Raw genomic sequence first — 19,346 nt, 5'->3', positions numbered from 1 at the left:
CGAAAATCTTGTTCGCTGTACGTGTTTCCTTTTATGTGACCAATCATGAGATTTTTAGGCTGATGCAGGTACCAGGGTCAAAATGAGATAATTTTGTTTGGCATTCCAATGAAGTTTCTGCAAAATAGCAGAACTATGTTCATTTTTCTTAGTCTTATCAAAAAAATTCTATTTTTCAATTTTCACCTTTATGTTCTTCTATTTTACTTTTTTTTGAAACTTGTCTCATACTGTTTAGGGAAGGAGTGTTCTGATCTTTCTTTAATTAATAAAATATTACTTATGCTTTTAATAACCACAAATTGTGCCAAAAGTAATGACATGCATATCAAATACAATTGAAATCATCAAACTTTGTTTTATTGCATAAAAGATAAATTATCCATCATACAGGTAAATGGTTAACAAGAAGAAAAAACAAAGACTAACTAATCGTTTTAGCAATAAATACTCATACCACACTAGAAATATCTCAATTAACCGTATCTGCATAGTGTTTGCAAGTTATAACTATACAAATCCTTGATGTTTGTTATCACAGTTTGTTTTTCAAATAAATAATTTACTATTTGGATGACAAATTTTGACAATTTTTAAATCATTCACTGTGATGTTTAGTAAAGAGACAAGAAAAATGTTAACCAAATTTAGAATAAGCGATCATTGTCTCTTCATAGAAACTGGACGATATACCAAAATACCACGAAATGAAAGAAAATGTAAAATATGTAATATCTTAGACGATGAATTTCATTTTTTCTTCAACTGTAAAATAAATAAAAATATAAGAGAAATCTTTCTAAAATATTATATACAAAAATATGTAAATTTTAATACACTTAATTTTACTGATAAACTCGTGATAATACTTAATCCATCAACACCAAGTGATGTAAAAGCAGTTGTTACTTTTATTATGCTCATTTCTATTTTGGAAGGAAAAGATAAAAAAATATCCATATATTGTACGTTGTGTGTTATCTTTTAAATGTGATAACAGACGGTCTTAGACTAGATTAGGAGATTGAATGCGCATGTTTGATCAAATTAATTAGTTTCCGGTAAAAATGGTGAGGAATGATTTGTGCTTTATAGACCAAAGAAATATACCATTTCTCTAAATGACAGTGCCCTTTATTCTTAACGACATCCTTTAAGGTTGCAGAGACGTTATTTTCGAAAAATCCAGTGTTTCAAAATTGACTTGGCTTCTAAGAAAACGAAAAAACAAAGTCCGGCTTAGGATGATTTGGCAAAATTGAAAAATAACATTATTCCGTATACAAAGAATGCAAATAAACTAAAATTACTGAGATCCCATTATTTTTTTCATAATCATTTTTGTTTCAAAAGAAAATGTTTGTTTTTATGTGAGGCACAAGTGGTTGCAAAAACACGGAAAGAAATTATATCGAGCAAAATGTTGGATTTTATCTATGAATCATTAGTTTTCATACTGCGCTGCTTGCATGCTTTTTTTCTATGGAAACAATGATATCAAAATGCATTCTAAATAGCACACATTATGAGGATGCTTTTGTTCTTCTAACAAGCTGCATCATAAAAAATTCCAGTAGCTTCATTGTAGTCCAAGATTACTCTGACGTCCAACGGCTGTTTTGTCAGACAAGCTGGGGCTGTGGGACATCAGAGCTCGTCCCATATTAAAAATTGGATATTGGCCTACCCAAAATAGATGCGCTACTTTGTTGCAACTGGTGCTGACTGGCGGCCTTGGAATTATATAAATCGGGCATCAAACTTCATTTTTCATTTATCTCTTCATTTATATAAGTTTCACCTACCTGCCTACATGTATTTTTCCATATTTTAACAGGTTCACAGAGATATAAATTTTATAAATTTTTTTTGGTGTCCACAGAATGACAGAAACAAAAAAAAATCAAATTAATTAGCCAAATGATCATGATCAAAAGAAAATATGAAATGCATAATGTACCCTCACAAGAGGCAGTTATTCGGTGATGTCAGAAAAGTAAATATGAAATACCAAACGTACATGTACCCACACAAGAGACAGATTATTTGGTCTAACACTGTCAGTCTCTGAATCCATATATAGAAAGAACACAGATATAATTTTTTTCATGTCAGTCATCAAATGGTCATTGTAGTTCTAAGTGTCATCACCTCACCAATGATTGTGCCGATTGCCTTACATTAGAAAGTCCTATTTGAAAAAAAAACCAAATGTTACAGAAAAATAAAATGACTGGCAAGTTCTATTTTTTGGGGGGAAATCTTTATTGGAAGTTTCATGGCCTTTCTGAATTGTAACTGAATGTAGGAATCACAAATTAAATCATTTATACATCTAGATTCCACTTGTTCCAGGGGAGTGAGACAGGCTTTTATAGTTTTGGTCGATTAGGAATGTTACTTTTAACAACTAGCTGAATAAATTATTTTCCACCGTAGCTGTTTTTGTTTTGGTTCTCTGACAAAAAAAAATATTATCCAGAATAGCAAAACATGTTCATGGGAATGTTCAAAATAAATATTTTAAATTAGGAATACATTTATACCCTTTCACCGATTGCTGCCCAGACAGAAGCTAATTATCAAGTGGGTGAAATAAAAGGAAGTCAGTAGGTATAATTTGTATTGCCTGATATAAATATTTTTTCAATATATTACAAAATACAATATATCATAAATAATTAAATACACAAATGAAAATACATAAACATATATATATATAACCAAATTTTTTGGCAAACATCCGCCAAGCCTGCAAGGCCGCCAAAAAAAATTAAAGATAAAATAATAACTAGTATCAAAACAGTTATAATGATGATAAAAACCAGACATACTATGATCACTCTTTTTTCTCACTTCAAATAAGCTCCATCCTTTCAAAATGTGTATAGATAATGAAAGGACAAAACAGCAAACCAACTCAAAATATATGTAGATCTTGAGTAGTTAGAGGAAAACCAGCATCATATTCAGGATGCAAGTTCTCTGAAAAGAGAAAAAAGAATAATTACAGTAAACAATATACATGTATGAAGTAAATAAAAAACACAGTTGTAACACATTACAACTTATATACTCTGATGCTTAATAATATTGATTATCTTTTTTCTGAAAAGTTCTGTACCAGCAAAATTTAAATGAAGCCCATCTCTCGGAGCAAATAAGGAAGCATCTGGAATATTGTCGAGTAAGAAACTCCTATACAAATTACAATATAATAAATTATTTCTTTTACACAATCTTTTTAACTCAGTATTAACTTTATTAACTTTAGCTCCAGTTTTCATGTGATCAACTGGTCTAGGAAGAATAGAAGTAAAGATCAACTTAGCAAATGTCATCTTTTTTAACTTGTGAATTAAATCTCCGAAATATGATATAATAGTATCTACGGATTGAGACGAAGAAATATTATTAGTACCAACATGAACTATAACGAAATCTAAAGAAATTAAATCTACTTTCCCAGATGAAATTAACTCAGTAAGACGACCAATAGTGGCACCAGGAAAGGCCTGAGTTGTACACCCATCTATTCCACTAACATATTTAGGTATAGACGCTGACACAATGGTCGCCCTTTTTTCAAAGAAATTCCCTGTAAAAATTTATAATAAAACATCTGAAATATGTGCCGTCATCTTTTCTGCTACTGAAATCTTATCATCTAATGAAAATTTTAAATATCTTTTATAAGCATCTCTTTTCCAATCTCCGTACAATTGAATTAATTCAGTAGGTACTTCTGCTGCAAAAGCCCAGCTAGCCCCCCCTCGCCTAAAACTATGTGTAGAATATGAACAAGCATCTAAACCAATCTCAGTAATTAACTGTCTCAATATTTTCTGAAATTGTCTATACGTGACAGGTACACATAATTTATGTTTTATAAAACAATAAGCTGGACTCTTATCAGAAGTACAAACTAAAGACTTCATATTCAAAAAAGCTTGAACGGGACACAATGGAGAATCTGGTATCGAGACTAAAGGTATCAATAATTCTCTCTCACCAAACTGAATGGTTTTCGACCATTTAACACTTATCAATAATAGCTTACGCTTACAATCGAAAATAATACTATCCCTACAAAGCTGCTTATTATGATCAAAAGTAGAAATGGAGTCTGGCACCAAATTAGATTTTCTAAACATTAGAAAAAAGGCATGTAAAAATAAACACCATATAGTAGCATCATATGCACTATTCATATCCAGCTTCCTATAAATTTGAAGTAAAATGTGAGGAGTAATTGGCAAGGCCTGTTTTTGACAATGTGCCTTAATTCTACATAAACCTCTTAATACTAATCTCAAATGAAAAGCTTCAAACTGTGGATATTCTAAATCTAACAATAAATGCAGATATCTTACTGAACTAAGATAATTCTTTATAGAGTCAACAGATTTAAAACTTCTACTTAGAAACTGTGCATATAGTGTCAAAACATGAACTGTAGCAGGAACAGGCATAAGTTCAAAATATATACAAAACATAAAATATGATTCTAACTGAGTTTTCTTATTTTTATAAGTACTCTCCGCAAAAGCATGTTTAGCAGAATCTTTACATTGAAACCGCAGAACCTCTAACTCTGTAAAATAAATTACCAATTATTTAAAAATGAAAAATCTGACATGAGAACTGGTACCTCTTCATATCTATCTACTGAAATAGCTGACTTAAATAACTCTCTGTATTTATGACTACAATGCCATCGAGACAAATAGTCAGCATGTCTATTTTCTACACCTAAAATGTGTCTGGCTCGAACTTCAAACTGAAAACTTGCTTGAATAAAACAAAGCTCTCTTAAACAAGTTTGCATAAAAGCATCCTTAGATGAACCTGAATTGATGACCTGCACAGACGCCTCATTATCACAAAAGATCAGAATTTTTTTCCCGCAAAATGTTTTCCCCCAAATTTTAACCGAAACTACAATAGCAAGTAACTCCAAGCAATTGATATGTAATTGATCTTTTGTGATATCAGAAGGAAAAACAGCATGAAAATACTGATTTGAAGTAATAGCTCCAAACCCTTCTAAACAAGCATCGCTTGAAAAAATCTCATCTGGAGACGACCAATCTTCAAGAGACATCATCGAGATACCATTATAACTCGACAGAAACCTTTGCCACCACAATAAGTCTTTCTGTACCTCTACCGGAATCTTTCTATATATCTTATGTCCACTGCCCACGACATTTGAAGGGAAAGCACTACGAAGCCAGTTCAACAAACGACTGACAAATAATCTACCGGGTCGTACACAGGTGGACACAAAATGAAGTTTCCCAAGTATTGACTGTAACTCTCTTAAAGAAGCTTTTTTCTTTCTTAACCAAGCCTGAACTAACAACGAAATCTCTAGAACACGATCTGAAGTAACTTCCAAAGTCAACTTCACAGTGTCAACTGTGATTCCTAAAAATTCCATCCTCGTAGTAGGAGCTACTCCTTTTTGCTTTGACTCCTCTAGCCCACAACTATCTAGTAATGCACCTAAAGCAATATAAGCTTCATCAGCTTTATCCACCGTATCCGCACCACCAAAATCATCTAGATAATTGATAACCATGTATCCCATCTTATAAAACATAAAACTAACAGCTGTAGTGATTCTTTGACAAATCAAAGCACTAGACCGTAAACCCATAGGAAGAACACGATCCGCAAAGAGCTTATTATCCCACTGAAAACCAACTAAATGCAAATCACCTGGGTCAATTGGAATTTGCCTGTAGGCCCTTTTCAAATCCTTCTTAAAAACCAGACACTGACCACCTTTATCCTTAATTATTCCGACTAAATCGTCAACTTTCGGATACGATAATTGAACCCTTTCACCTAAATAAACATCCTTTGAGATAAAATCATTTACGGATCTTCCAGGTGGGAAACTTAAGTCTAAAATGACCCTTCGTTCCACCGAGTCTTTTTTATACACCGAATTTAACGGTGAAATTTTGAAATGACAAGAAAAAGGATTTTTGTCAAACGGTCCAATTATTGCTCCATATGTAGCTTCCTTTAATAAGTAAGCCAAAATTTCATCATAAAAATCTGTAGCCCCTTTATGATTCTTAACTTTAGATGAACCTTCATTTAACATTTCTCCCTGATATCCAATCGGAGCACCAAACTGTAAAAACTCGCAAATGATTTCATCGTCATAGTCTATCAAATTTTCCCTAAAAAAATCTACATTAATTCCAGATTTAACTGGAATTCTACAACCCAAATAATTTGGGTAACCTGATTGAACAATTTGATTATGTATTTCAATAGTATTTTTAAACTCAGTATCGTTCAGTTTATCCTGAGCAACTAAACCAACCTTATTAATCTTAATATTCAATGTGTCTACATTTACATCACACAATAAATCTTTCTTGTATTTTTTACAAAAATGTGTACACTTATCAATAAATGCATTTCCATTGTCAAGATTATCAACCTTATCATTATTAAGTTTGTCGTCACTTTCCAACGATTTCATATAACTTGGTAAAAAAACTTCTGCTAGTGGGTTTAACATTGTACATTTACCAAACACATTTTTTACTGCCAGTCATTTAGTTTGATGCGGACAACTTTCTGACGATTCCGGATGATAAGCCTTTCTGTTATCTTCTCTCCAGCAAGTCGCACAAATATGTTGAAGGTACTTATCGACACCTCGAATTTTGCCATAATGTGAATCCTTATGCACACATTTTTTCCTTTGAAAATGCGAACAATAAAACAGTCTCTTCTTTCTTTACTGGTTTTTTGTTTTCCCCATACTGAATAGATTTTTTAGACTTGACATCTGATTTTACATATTTAATCAAAATGGGAGTTTCAATCTCACTGAAATCTTTGGACCAATCAGCCAAACCATTTTCAATCTGCCTTATTATATGAGCATACATTTTTTTCAGACCCTTCCACTCATACAATTCTGTATAATACGCAATTTTTTTCAACAGCTTTGTTCTACCAATTCTTTCGACATCGCCTATCTTTGAAGAGGACAAAATTTCCAATTCTCCAGCCACAAATAAGTTAAACTCAAGATCATCAAAATTGATTTTAGACCCCGCATATTCAAACTGCAATTTTGATTGCGGCCACAATTGCTTTTTTACTACTTCATCTGACGGATGATCAAATATACCAGACTTTTTCTTGCTTTTATTTTTGTGTCTTGGATTTTTTTATAGAATCACTTAATTCTTAAGCTGACTCACAGCTAGAAGTGGTATCCCCACTTTCATCAGACGAATCATCTGAATCAATTTCTAAAATTTTCTTAACAGCCGATTCTGCCTTTTTCTTAATTGAAGGACATTTTCTTAAAGAATTAATGTTAAGAGAATCATCTACTTTAGCAGTACCTTTTTGTTTCTCCGTTTTCTTCTTTAACTCTTTTTTCTCCTTCTCTATTTCCTTCCTGATCTTTTCTTTCTTCTCCTGCGACTTTTGTTCCTTCTTTTTCCGCTTTACTTTCGCCAACTCCGTCTTTAACCTCTGCAACTCCTCATCTTCCTCGCTGCTTTCACCACTGTCATTGCTGTCGACCTCCGACTCAATTTCCTCCACTTTCTGTAGTCTCCTTGACTTCACTGGAGTCATCTCCTTCTCCAAACTGAACACATCCTCCGTAACATTAGGGCTAGACATTCCCACACAATGCAATTGTTTATAGTTAACGTTCTTACTTTCCCTTAATTCCCGAGACATACTTTAACGGCGGAAAAGTTCATTACTATCAACTTCAAAAGTAACTTTAACTCAAAAAGGCAATCAAAAAATTCCAAGTAGCTTTTACGTAATATCTAATTTCAACGTAATATCAAATTCAAAAATGTAAAGAAAACACTTTGCAATAGTATAAATAAACAATTAACAACAAAGGAAAAGTTTATATCCAATAAAAAGAGCAAAATAATATAGTGAGTAAATTTAATGCAAGAGTTTATACTAATGAAAATCTAGTTTGAACCAGTGTGATTACTGAGGTGTAAAATATAAATTTCACTGTTTTGCTAATTAAATAATTTAAATCTTAAATTAAACCACTCTGAGACCATGTCTTCCCTGGATACTATTACTCAAGTGGGAGATCTTCATATTAATAAATGTCAATGAAAACTTGTTTGTAGTTATTTGTATATATTTTTCATTCACTAACACCATGTTCATAGTTTTGTTCATGTTTTGATAATTTTTTCAAATTTTCGTTATTATCAAGGTGAAATTCTCAAAATTCTGCTTTTTGACCCCAAATCGTAATTTTTTAACCCAAAACGGCAAAATTTTGAAAAATTTGATGAGGTTGCACAAATTCTTCACATTTAACGATGTCCATAAATGACATTTTATGTCATAAAAGTATTCTAGTTTGGCTTCAATTCTTCCATATTCTTTCCAAAAAAAATGTTCCCTCATTTCAAATTCTCGTAAATTCTGTAAATTTCCTCTGATTTTGGCACGGTTTTCAAAAATCGGAAGTGCCATGTTTACACTTTCATCCAGGTATTCATCAAAGAAAGATAACTTATATTAGCACTGTATGAGCGGGAAACATAAATGATGTATGCCAATCCCGGTAAAACGGGACTGGTCGTCAGCTGTCTGAAGCTTGAATACCGGTTAACCAGGACTCATAGGCGATAGGGTTTAACATGTTTAAGTTTACAAACTAGTTTGTCTATTAAATAGATATAAAATGAGTTGTTCTTAATAAATATTAATGGTCAGTAAATCTGCAATTTCTCACAGTTTTGAATATTTGGTGTTTTTTCATTGTCAATTTAAGGAAGATCTATTGCAAGTGCTTTGTATATGTAAAAATAAAGAGATATGATTGCCAATGAGACAACTATTCACCTGAGTTAAAAATTGAAATGAATCTGATGAAAGCAATTACATACCACAAAACTGTCATCAATTAACATGAAAATCAATTATCAGAAATTGTTATGAATAAAAGGAACATGTTAATTATAAATAGCAAATAACCTTTACCCACTAAATCCATGAATATAAAGTATGAATAATATTATAATATATATTTTTCTTTTGTTGAAACTTGGGGGGGGGGGGGACTGTCAAACATCTTTCAATTTTGTAAAGTGTGTCCTGTTTCACTTGTAAAATAAATTTTTGACGTATCTTCTTACAGGGACAGCAACAGTCTGGTGGACAGGGAGGTCAAGGGGACAAGAAAGATGACAAGGTAGGTCAGAGGTCACAAGGATCCAGTAAGATGTAGCAATTTTACCTGACAATATCGGGAAAAAGGTATTTAGTCGGATCTTAACACGTACTTGTGATTTGGTTAAAACCGGTTTTGTTATAAATATAAGAAGAAATGTCGAAATGTTCAGGACTTAATTAAATCCGTATTTCGGTAGGATGGTGCAAGCATACCATTTTTATTGCGTCTTACACTTTGAGAAGCGAATATTCTTTAACTACTTTATTCAAATATTGTGTAAAAACGTTAATTTTGAGCTTTGAAAGTCAAGTGGCTCGAGCATTTTTCTGAGGAAGTTTAAAAAAATTGCAAAAAAATATGTTTACAGTGGGTTAGCTTTCATTAGTCTTCACTATCTATAGATTAACAACTTTGGTTATATTTATAATTTAGAATCATCATTGAAGGTGGCGGACGATTGCGCAGTTAAAATATTCTATTGATGTGCCATTCGTATGGAAGAGTGACATTTCGTTGTATTATGTGTCAATTAGAAAAAGTTATGCGAGTATTCTCTCCCCTTAACAGGTTCATTATTTTATAATTAAGTTTACGTTTCTTATATAATTTTGAATAATTACAAAGTGTATCAATTCAATATATTTCAGTTTTTGTTATTGGTGTATCAAAAACATTGATTACGAATATAATTTCATAAATTTGAAATGTTTAAAATGATTACATACCAATATATAGAACTGTTCATCATTTTTGAAAAAGACTATGAATGTAAATTGAATTAATTATCTTCTCTTGATGGTAGATTAAATGGGAAATGAACCAGCTTTATCTAATGGTAATCACAGAGAGGGACCGGCAAGCAATTTTTAATTGTAGCTGAATCAATGTTAAAACTATTTTCCACTATAAACGAATGTTACTTTATAATATACAAATATAAGGACTTAGTTAGCTAAATCTACAAATTTTATTAGATATTATGATTTTTTATTGCAATAGATAAATATGCTATAAGATGGTCTTTGACCCGTACCAAGTATTGCCAATAATTGGTCACTTTCAAAACCATGAAGTCTATGCTACAGGAAAAGTTACAAAAACCAATTAACTTTCTAGTCTTATCAAGAATAGAAAGATTGAGGGCTGGCTGAAAGTTGAAAGTTTATAATTAGTAAATTATTATTTAGCAAATACATAGCAGGTTGAGACACTTAAAGGTGACGAGTCGTTTGGCATGTTAATCCAGCTTCATATTCAATATGATGATTGGGCTGTATCAAGAGGAATACAATTACAGTATTTTTTAACTGAATGCAGGATATGTTTTTGGCAAATATGTGATTGTTATGTAAAATGTGACTAAGCATTCAAGTTTCAAGAAATATTTCAGATACCCTTTTGCAAATTAAAAACAACATCCTTTTAGCTAATTTTATAATAAAATCGATTTAAATATAGATGACAAATAAGATTTATTTTAGGAAAAGAAAAGGAAGTATGAACCCCCAATTCCAACTCGTGTTGGTAAAAAGAAGAAGAAGATGAAGGGACCTGATACTGCCAGCAAACTCCCACAAGGTAAAAATTAACTACAGCTGATCATAGATATAAAACTAATTAGACTAGTAAACGCCAATTATTCAAGATAGATTTAGGAGTTGGAAAGGTTTACACATAAAAAATTAATGAAGACGAAAAAAAACAAGCATCTTATGTCAGATTAAGTTTGGGACGTAATTTACGTTATTTATCAACTTTAAGTTTTCAATAAAAATGTCATGATTTATCAAGTGAAAGTTTTCAATAAAAATTTATGAAACTATGATGTATACTGCAGTAATGATAACTCTTCAACTAGTACTCTCTACCAGCAAGATCGCCAACTTAGACTAATAATAGTTATTTTTATAATTGTAAACAGATAAACAAATCCATATGAACAGAATAACTGAAAATCCTAAAATTTTGGATATCTTTATTTTAATAGTCACACCACACACAAGATGTCGACTAAAGTTACTGAAACTAGAAAGAATAAAAGATTATTTACTGATGGAGGAAGAATTTATCCAGAATCAAGAAAGACTGAAACCTCAGGAAGAGAAACAAGAGGTACTGCATCTGTAAAGGAATGACAGAAAAAAAAGAAAAATTGTCACCACCCAATACTTAAAATTAGGAGATCTTGTGTGATTACCAATTAGACAACTACCTATCAGACTGTAGATGTTAATCACTAGGTCATGGTACAGCCTTCAACAATGAGAAAAAAACAATACCAAATTATATCCACATATCAAGCTATAAAAGATCCATTTTTGACAAAATTTAAAACAATTCATATAGAAAAATTACCGTCTGTTTTATGAACATGTATAAAGCAACAAACCATGACAAGCAGCAACAATTGCCATGTCTGTATTACAGTTTCCTAACTTAGGGACAGGCACATACAGAATGTGACAGGGTTAAACATATTTGCAGGCATCCAAACCTCCTTTAAACTGTGAGTGGTGTAACAGCACAACATAAAAACAAACTTCATTATCACTGAACTAGTATATATTTGTTTAGGGGCCAGCTGAAGGACGCCTCCGGGTGCGGAAATTTCTCGCTGAATTAAAGACCTGTTGGTGACCTTCTGCTGCTGTTTTTTTCTATGGTCGGGTTGTTGTCTCTTTGACATATTCCCCATTTCCATTCTAAATTTTATTTCAGTTGAAAATGGCTTGACTAATCTTCATATATCACTTCCATATTTCTGTTGTAAAATATTTCTTTATTTCTACTATAGGAAGAGAGAACTAAAGTTGATGAGTTGAGAGGATCACCAATGTCAGTGGGATCTCTAGAAGAAATCATCGATGATAATCATGCTATTGTCTCCACATCTGTCGGAAGTGAACATTATGTCAGTATTCTCTCCTTTGTTGATAAAGACCAATTAGAACCTGGATGTTCTGTGTTATTAAATCACAAGGTAAGAAATAGTTGGATTCATTACCCATGACATTTCAGAGTGGAGGAGAAAAGATAGAGATAAAATACTTGATAAGGAAAATTAAACCCTGTTTTATTCTACACATTTTGATAGATAACAAAATAAGGGGAGATAATTTATTTAGATTTTGTTTTAATATTTGCTTTATCAGCAAGATTATTAACAACTAAACATAGGTATTCCTATTTCATTTATCATTATTATCGATGTGCGTGTTTTAGAAGGAAGAATAATCTGGTATTTTTTCTAAGTCCCAAATAGATTAGAAGCTAAGATACTAATTTAGCTCAGGGCTATTCCAGAAAAAAATGTATGGGGGGGGGGGGGGGGGGGGGGGGGGGGGGGGGTGGAAGGCACATTGTATTAATAATACATGGGTGATGGGTATCAGAGCAAATTTTCACACTATAATGCACTATAATTCTCAATTACAATTGTCTGGGTGGTGGGTGCCGACAAAAACTGCCTTCCAACCCCTCCATACATTTTTTTCTGGAATAGCCCTCACATCAAATAATGTCTACTACTTGGTGGTGCTTTTTGCATGCTTAGCTATCATTTCTTAATAATTGATGACAGAGGCTTTAAGAGTTTGCAAAATCTTTTTTTCCTTGGTATCATTGAAGAAAATCTAATACTGTAATTGTGTCAGTCCTATGCAAAATTTTGGTGGTTAAATCCTGAGGACCACCTCTTTTCATGAACTCTGGGCTTAACAGCATCTCTATTGACTGTATACCTAGTTGGTTTTGTACAGATATTTCATCTTGAATTATGCAATAAATTCCTTTGATTGCTGTGATGAAGATAATTGTGACATTTTATTTTTTTTAAATGTCTAATAAGATCAATTCTGCTCTGACATGGACAACATTGATCTTGTGGAAACTCTGAACTCTAAAGATTTTTATTGCAGTTGATGAACTGTTAGATGACATAGATACAGTAGCTTTGAGTTTCTGTTAATAGGGCATATGCTTTAGTTTGTATATTACATTAGAAAACTAGACTGTAACCTACTTTATAATACTATTTACAGGTACATGCTGTCGTTGGTGTCTTGGGAGATGATACAGACCCCATGGTAACTGTGATGAAATTAGAAAAAGCTCCACAAGAAACTTACGCTGATATTGGAGGTCTTGATCAACAAATTCAAGAAATCAAGGTAAATTACAGTATTTTATTAAGAAGCAGATACTCTGCTAAATAGCATAAATTTCAGGATTTTTGCATCCAACTTTTTTGTTGTTTATGAGAGTATAAATTCAATATGTGAATTACATTTTTTTTTATTGCTGCATGAATTTAAAAAGATTGACTTTTTAGCTCAACCCTAAAGAATTCCCTAAAAGATAGCAATGAAGATACAAATAATGACTATTCAGTAAAAAAAAGAATATGGAAGGGTAGGAAAGTTTTATTCTAAGATGTCTTATTTCCATGGTTAACATATATCTGATTATTGCAGCCATTTGGATCCCTAGGATTTTTAGGGAGTCTGTTCCTGTCCTTTCTCCTAAATTTTGTAATGGAAAAGTCCTGATATATGAATGAGTTAAAATCAGATGATAATTTATCTTTTTAGGAATCAGTGGAGTTACCTCTCACACATCCAGAATATTATGAAGAAATGGGCATCAAACCTCCTAAAGGTGTTATCTTATACGGTCCACCTGGTACAGGTAAGGAGATCTATATTTTCTATTTATATTATTTATAGTAAAATTATTAATACTGTAAATTCAGAAAAGTATTATACAATTGTGAAATATCTCCCAGTTTGCTTGATTGTTTATTGTGGTTTCAGGAATTGTGTATGCAATAATTTAAAAATAATTCAAATGCAATTTCTTTTTAGTTTGAGAAATCCATCTTCTTGCAGTTTTCACAGTTTAAAAAAAGGGCACATATTTATGAGTTTGCAGTAGTGTAAAAATATTATTAGTTACATGTACATAGTGTGCTAGTAACCTAATACAGTATATATGGGGTCAGTAAATTCCATATAGGGTGAGAACGGAGCTTGAATCTTTATATGGAATTTACTGACCCCATATATACTGTATTACGTCACTAGCACTCTATGTAACAAATTTATCTTACCAACTATCTTAATGTGTGAAATTCAGACTAGTGACCTATCAAAATGAGCACATCTTCAATACTGTTAGCATTGATAATCTAGGTACTTCCATTGATCCTACAAAAACAGATGCCAACAATAACAACTTGGTTAGGTTTAAATGTGTTCTACAAATTTATTTCCATCTTAATCATCAATTTCTTTTTCTGTTGAAACCATTTAAGATTTTTCTCAGTACCGTTACGTTTTGATAAAGGGAATAAACACCTCTACTAACCGTGTATAAAATAAGCCCCGCCTCCCTTCTTACCTAATATGGAATACAAAGGGACGTTACACCACTACTAACAGTGTATGAAATAAGCCCCGCCCCCCCTACTAACCTAATATGAAATAAATACAGTCTCCACAAGGAAGCTTTCAACCAATCATATTCCTAGAAATGTATAGGAGGTAAGAGTTTTCTTATTATGAATCAAGAAATCAGGGAAGAAGTATGACTAAAGGTGTAGTATTGCAATTTTGAGTTTCCTGCATTTAATGTGACAAAACAATTTCAAGAAAATAAAGATTCGTAATAATGGACTAGTATTTATCTCCCCTTAATAAGGATGTCCTTTTTTGAAACAGACTTCATGGCATTTGATGCTATAAGCTCAAATCTGATGTTTATAGCCCCCAAGGGTGACTTGGGAATAGAAATATGGTCACTTGGTCTTCTCCCGACCGGCAGTAAAACGCTTGCCGAAGTGGGTCGTCCCGTTTGGTTGTGCAAGATGTATTAAGTTTGCATGTCACGTACGGTCAGAATGGGGACTTTAAATCCGATGTCTCGTGTAAAGAGAGTATCACGCTCTTTGCATGTTAAGAACCCTTGCAACAACTCTTTGAGGGCCCGTAGGTGGCCTATTGTAAGGCAAAATTTCTGTCCGTATCCAATATACCCTCATTTTTCAGTGGCAGTCGAAATTTCCCAGACTTATCATCCCTTATGGCCACCATTATGACAAGACCGACCTATTGTATTTATTGTGAACTTGTTCTCGTCCTGAATATGCATGAAATATTTGCCACTGGACGTTAAGCAACCAACAATCAATCAATCTGATGTTTATAATACTGTTTGTAGTGTTGACAGCTTGTAGAGTTCCAGTTTCAAGTTTTTCCAAACTTCAAAATATATTAAAGGATGAATTATCGGGGAAAATATGATATGAAATTTAAAAAAAACTTAAATGTTACACTATTAAAGTAAATTTATTTTGTCACAATAGAAGTGGCATTAATGAATCTGCAATTATGATTTGGATTCTATCAAAGTTTTTGATAGATGCGACAATATTAATTTTGATATTTTATTGCAGGTAAAACTCTGTTAGCAAAAGCAGTGGCCAACCAGACATCAGCAACATTTTTAAGAGTTGTAGGATCTGAATTAATACAAAAGTATTTGGTAAGTGAAGCGTTTATTTGAAATTCCCCATGTAGGCTACTCTGAGTCTCTCCAAGGCATGGGGTGACCCAATCGAGGCAGACCAGGTTTATTTGAAATTAGATATACTTTATTTTCATTAAAATATCATGGGTTTTCATAGAAATGGGAATAATATATACCTGCCTTGTGGTCTTTTTTTTTAAATTCACAACAATAAATTTGCTTTGAAAGTTGACCAATTGTTGATTTGCAGAAATTGTCATTAAAAAAACATATTTCTGAGCTTTTAGATTTTGTTTAAAGGAGGAAAAAGAAGTTGACTTATGTGGTCTTTTATTATTTTTAGGGAGATGGTCCAAAACTTGTAAGAGAATTATTTCGTGTGGCAGAAGAACATGCTCCCTCAATTGTATTTATAGATGAAATAGATGCTGTTGGTACTAAAAGGTGAGTACTTATATGTAGACTGACACAAACAATGATGAATGTACTCTGTTGGAAGATTGTACATACAATAAAGCTATGTAATTGTAGATTTTGATTTTCTTAAATTTTTCACAAAGTAACTATTATATAAATTGGTGATTTCCCGTATATGCCACAGGGTTAGTTTGTGAAGAATGTGTTATGACTATTCTATTTCAGTAACACATGTTTTTTTCTCTGTGGGTCCTATTTGTAAAATGTATAAAAATGCAGCCATATGTTGTAAGAGCAAGATTCTCCATATTTATACGATCTTATACCCCACAACGGGGACATTAAGTTTCACCCCTGTCTGTCTGTATGTCTTGAAATTGGTTCTCATTCTAAGCTAAAGTTTGCCTCAACAAAATTTTATTAAACTTGTACCTAATAGATATTACCCTTACACTTTTATCATTCTTGAGTTATGTCCCTTCATAAAATGAAAAATTGCTGAATTTTAGATTTCAGTTCTCTAATGTAATTTTGCCTCAACAATTTTTTGTGACGCTTATTCACAATGCTTATTACCACAAAACACAGATCAAGTTTGAATTTTTTCTGTCATCACTTTTACCATTATTATGTATTTTACAGATATGAATCAAATTCTGGAGGAGAGAGAGAAATCCAGAGAACTATGTTAGAACTGTTGAATCAGCTGGATGGTTTTGATTCTAGAGGGGACGTTAAAGTGAGTATTGAAAGAAATCATTAGAGATGTGAGAGGGGGTAGTAGGGAAAACAATTCAATAATTAGCACTAGAAAAATGTTAAACTTTTAATCGTTAACAAGTTTTAGTTTTTGATGGGGTGTAAAAATAACTGATTTCAGTCTTTTTGCATGAAAGGAAGTAGCATTCTTTTTTTAAATATTTGTTAATGGGATAAAGGTTTTGATGCAATATAAAATAACATGGTATCATTTTAACTGGCAACTCTGATTTACAAATAAACTCACCTTAAAGATTTTTGTACATAATTAGGTAAGTGTATTGTTTTGATCATTTTCAGGTTGTTATGGCAACAAATCGAATAGAAACATTAGATCCAGCTCTTATTAGACCTGGAAGAATTGACAGAAAAATTGAGTTCCCTCTGCCTGATGAGAAAACCAAAAGGCGAATCTTTAATATACATACCAGCAGAATGACATTAGCAGAGAATGTAAACATTGATGACTATGTCATGGCAAAAGATGATCTCTCAGGTGCAGATATTAAGGTTAGTAGATTGTTCTTAACTTTTTTGGATTTGAGCGTCACTGATGAGTCTTTTGTAGAGGAAACGCACGTCTGGCGTATATAATTAATTTAGTCCTGGTATCTATGATGAGTTTATTTACTTAATCTATATTTAGATAAGAGTGGCATTGTCATACAAAAATAGGTTGATTTATATCAATGATAACTAAAGCTTTATCATTAATATCTGTTGTCATTATTTCCTTGATAAAAAATTGAATTCAGAATGGAAACTGGGAATATTTCAAAGAGACAATAACCCCATCAAAGAGCAGAAAACAGCTCCAGGACACCCATGGGTCTTCAACGCATCGAGAAAATCCTGCACCCTGAGGTGGTCCTCAGCTGGCCCTAAATAAAATTGTGTACTATAGAAAAACTGTCATCTAGTGTTTTTATGAAAATACCCAACAAATCGATTTTAAAAAATACAGAAATAGGTTGAAAGTTTACATGAAAAATACAAAGAAATAGCTGGCAAGTTCTCATGAAAAAAATGCAAAGAAGCACAAATGGTTTCTTTTAATATAAAATAATTACTAATAAATTTTCTGGATGCTGTAATTTTAAATAAATTATAAACTTCTTGAACTATTTGCAGGCTATTTGTACAGAAGCAGGATTACTGGCTTTGAGAGAAAGAAGAATGAAAGTAACAACTGAGGACTTCAAACAGGCTAAGGAAAATGTGCTCTACAGAAAGACCGAGGGAACACCAGAGGGACTTTATTTATAGTGATAAAAACAAACTTATTTCACTTGTTTCTTGTAAATTAAAATTTATAAATGATTCAAATGTATTTTTTCCACCTTTTATGGAATAGTATTCACTGTCTCTATGCTTAGTATACCCCCGCTTTAAAAAGGGGGGGTGGGGGGGTATACTGTTTTACCTCTGTCTGTCCTTCCGTCAGTCCGTCCGTCCCATGAATATTTTTCGTCGCATTTTTCTCAGGAACTACAATATAAGGATTTCTAAAATTTGGTTTCAGGGTTTATCTAAGTCAGCTATACCATGTGATGCGTTTTCAAATTGATCACTTGACAACTTCCTATTTACCAAACACTTGTATGATTTTACACATGATAGCCAAGTTGAAAATTTTCGTCACATTTTTCTGAGGAACTACAATACAAGGATTTCTGAAATTTGGTTTCAGGATTTATATAAGTCAGCTATACTGTGTGATGTGTTTTCAGATTCATCACTTGACAACTTCCTGTTTACCGAACACTTGCATATTTTTACACTATTAATATTATCCACTTGCGGCGAGGGTATCATCAGTGAGCAGTAGCTCGCAGTTTCACTTGTTGATTTTATTTGGTAGTATGATCGAATATGTTGTCCATTTGTAGCTTTGTGACCCCGAAAAGGTATGACAAGATCGAGTTGAAAGGATGGCAAAATATTTTAGAAATTCAAATGACATTGTCATCATTATCTTTAAAAAAAAGTAGAAAATATGGTGTTGAATATTAAAGTTTGGTATTAAATTCTGAAGCAATAACATTAACTTTTCTTATAACTGCAATCATGGTCTGTTTTGTGCACTTCAAGTGCTGTAGTTTGTATCAAAACTGCTCAGTCTTTAGTTTTTCTGTTGTGTTTTGTATACTGTTTGTCATTTGTTTCTTATTCATTTTTTGCCACAGTGTTATAGCTTGAGTTTGCATATCCCTTTGGTTTCTTTTGCCTCTTTGATTAGCCTTGAACTGTAATGCCTTATTAAAGATATATGTGATTTGAATTTTGGTTAGCTATGGTTACCTCTAATTAATTATTATTATTATTATTATTATACAGTGTTTATAACAGCGCATTATATAAAATTAAAATTACCCTAAGCGCTTTACAATATATTTCCATATACATATATAAGTATTAACAATAAAATATAAAA

The 19,346-nt window shown here is 32.3% G+C and overlaps 2 protein-coding genes across 3 annotated transcripts; one reads left to right on the top strand and one right to left on the bottom strand.

Annotated features, from left to right (window-relative positions):
- Window positions 1–1,016: 1,016 nt before the first annotated feature.
- LOC134709964 (26S proteasome regulatory subunit 4) lies at window positions 1,017–18,232 on the top strand. The gene is made up of 12 exons (XM_063570091.1): window positions 1,017–1,070; window positions 9,176–9,229; window positions 10,693–10,789; window positions 11,199–11,323; window positions 12,006–12,191; window positions 13,252–13,380; window positions 13,801–13,897; window positions 15,663–15,751; window positions 16,080–16,180; window positions 16,796–16,892; window positions 17,213–17,422; window positions 18,044–18,232. Exons 1-12 carry the CDS (start codon window positions 1,068–1,070, stop codon window positions 18,176–18,178), a joined length of 1,323 nt encoding a protein of 440 aa, XP_063426161.1. The 5' UTR covers window positions 1,017–1,067; the 3' UTR covers window positions 18,179–18,232.
- On the bottom strand, window positions 2,731–7,875 carry LOC134709963 (uncharacterized). Of its 2 annotated transcripts, none has more exons than XM_063570088.1 (2): window positions 7,386–7,875; window positions 2,731–3,598 (listed from the first exon to the last, which is right to left on the bottom strand). In XM_063570088.1, exons 1-2 carry the CDS (start codon window positions 7,729–7,731, stop codon window positions 3,069–3,071), a joined length of 876 nt encoding a protein of 291 aa, XP_063426158.1. In that variant the 5' UTR covers window positions 7,732–7,875; the 3' UTR covers window positions 2,731–3,068. The 2 variants fall into 2 exon arrangements, with proteins under 2 accessions (XP_063426158.1, XP_063426159.1); XM_063570089.1 differs by having other exon boundaries at window positions 2,731–2,985.
- Window positions 18,233–19,346: the final 1,114 nt, after the last annotated feature.

This window comes from Mytilus trossulus, chromosome 3, assembly GCF_036588685.1.
Source record: "Mytilus trossulus isolate FHL-02 chromosome 3, PNRI_Mtr1.1.1.hap1, whole genome shotgun sequence".
Lineage (NCBI taxonomy): Eukaryota > Metazoa > Mollusca > Bivalvia > Mytilida > Mytilidae > Mytilus > Mytilus trossulus.
The sequence above is the reverse complement of the archived record's forward strand: the minus strand, read 5'-3'. Positions and strand labels throughout refer to the sequence as shown.

Coding starts and splice junctions, on each gene's coding strand:
- LOC134709963 (XM_063570088.1), bottom strand. CDS start 7,731: ATGTCTCGGGAATTAAGGGAAAGTAAGAACGTTAACTATAAACAATTG. Junction 3,599..7,385: donor GAAAACGGAGAAACAAAAAG/GTACTGCTAAAG, acceptor AAATTTTTACAG/GGAATTTCTTTGAAAAAAGG.
- LOC134709964 (XM_063570091.1), top strand. Junction 13,381..13,800: donor AACAAATTCAAGAAATCAAG/GTAAATTACAGT, acceptor TTATCTTTTTAG/GAATCAGTGGAGTTACCTCT. Junction 17,423..18,043: donor TCTCAGGTGCAGATATTAAG/GTTAGTAGATTG, acceptor AACTATTTGCAG/GCTATTTGTACAGAAGCAGG.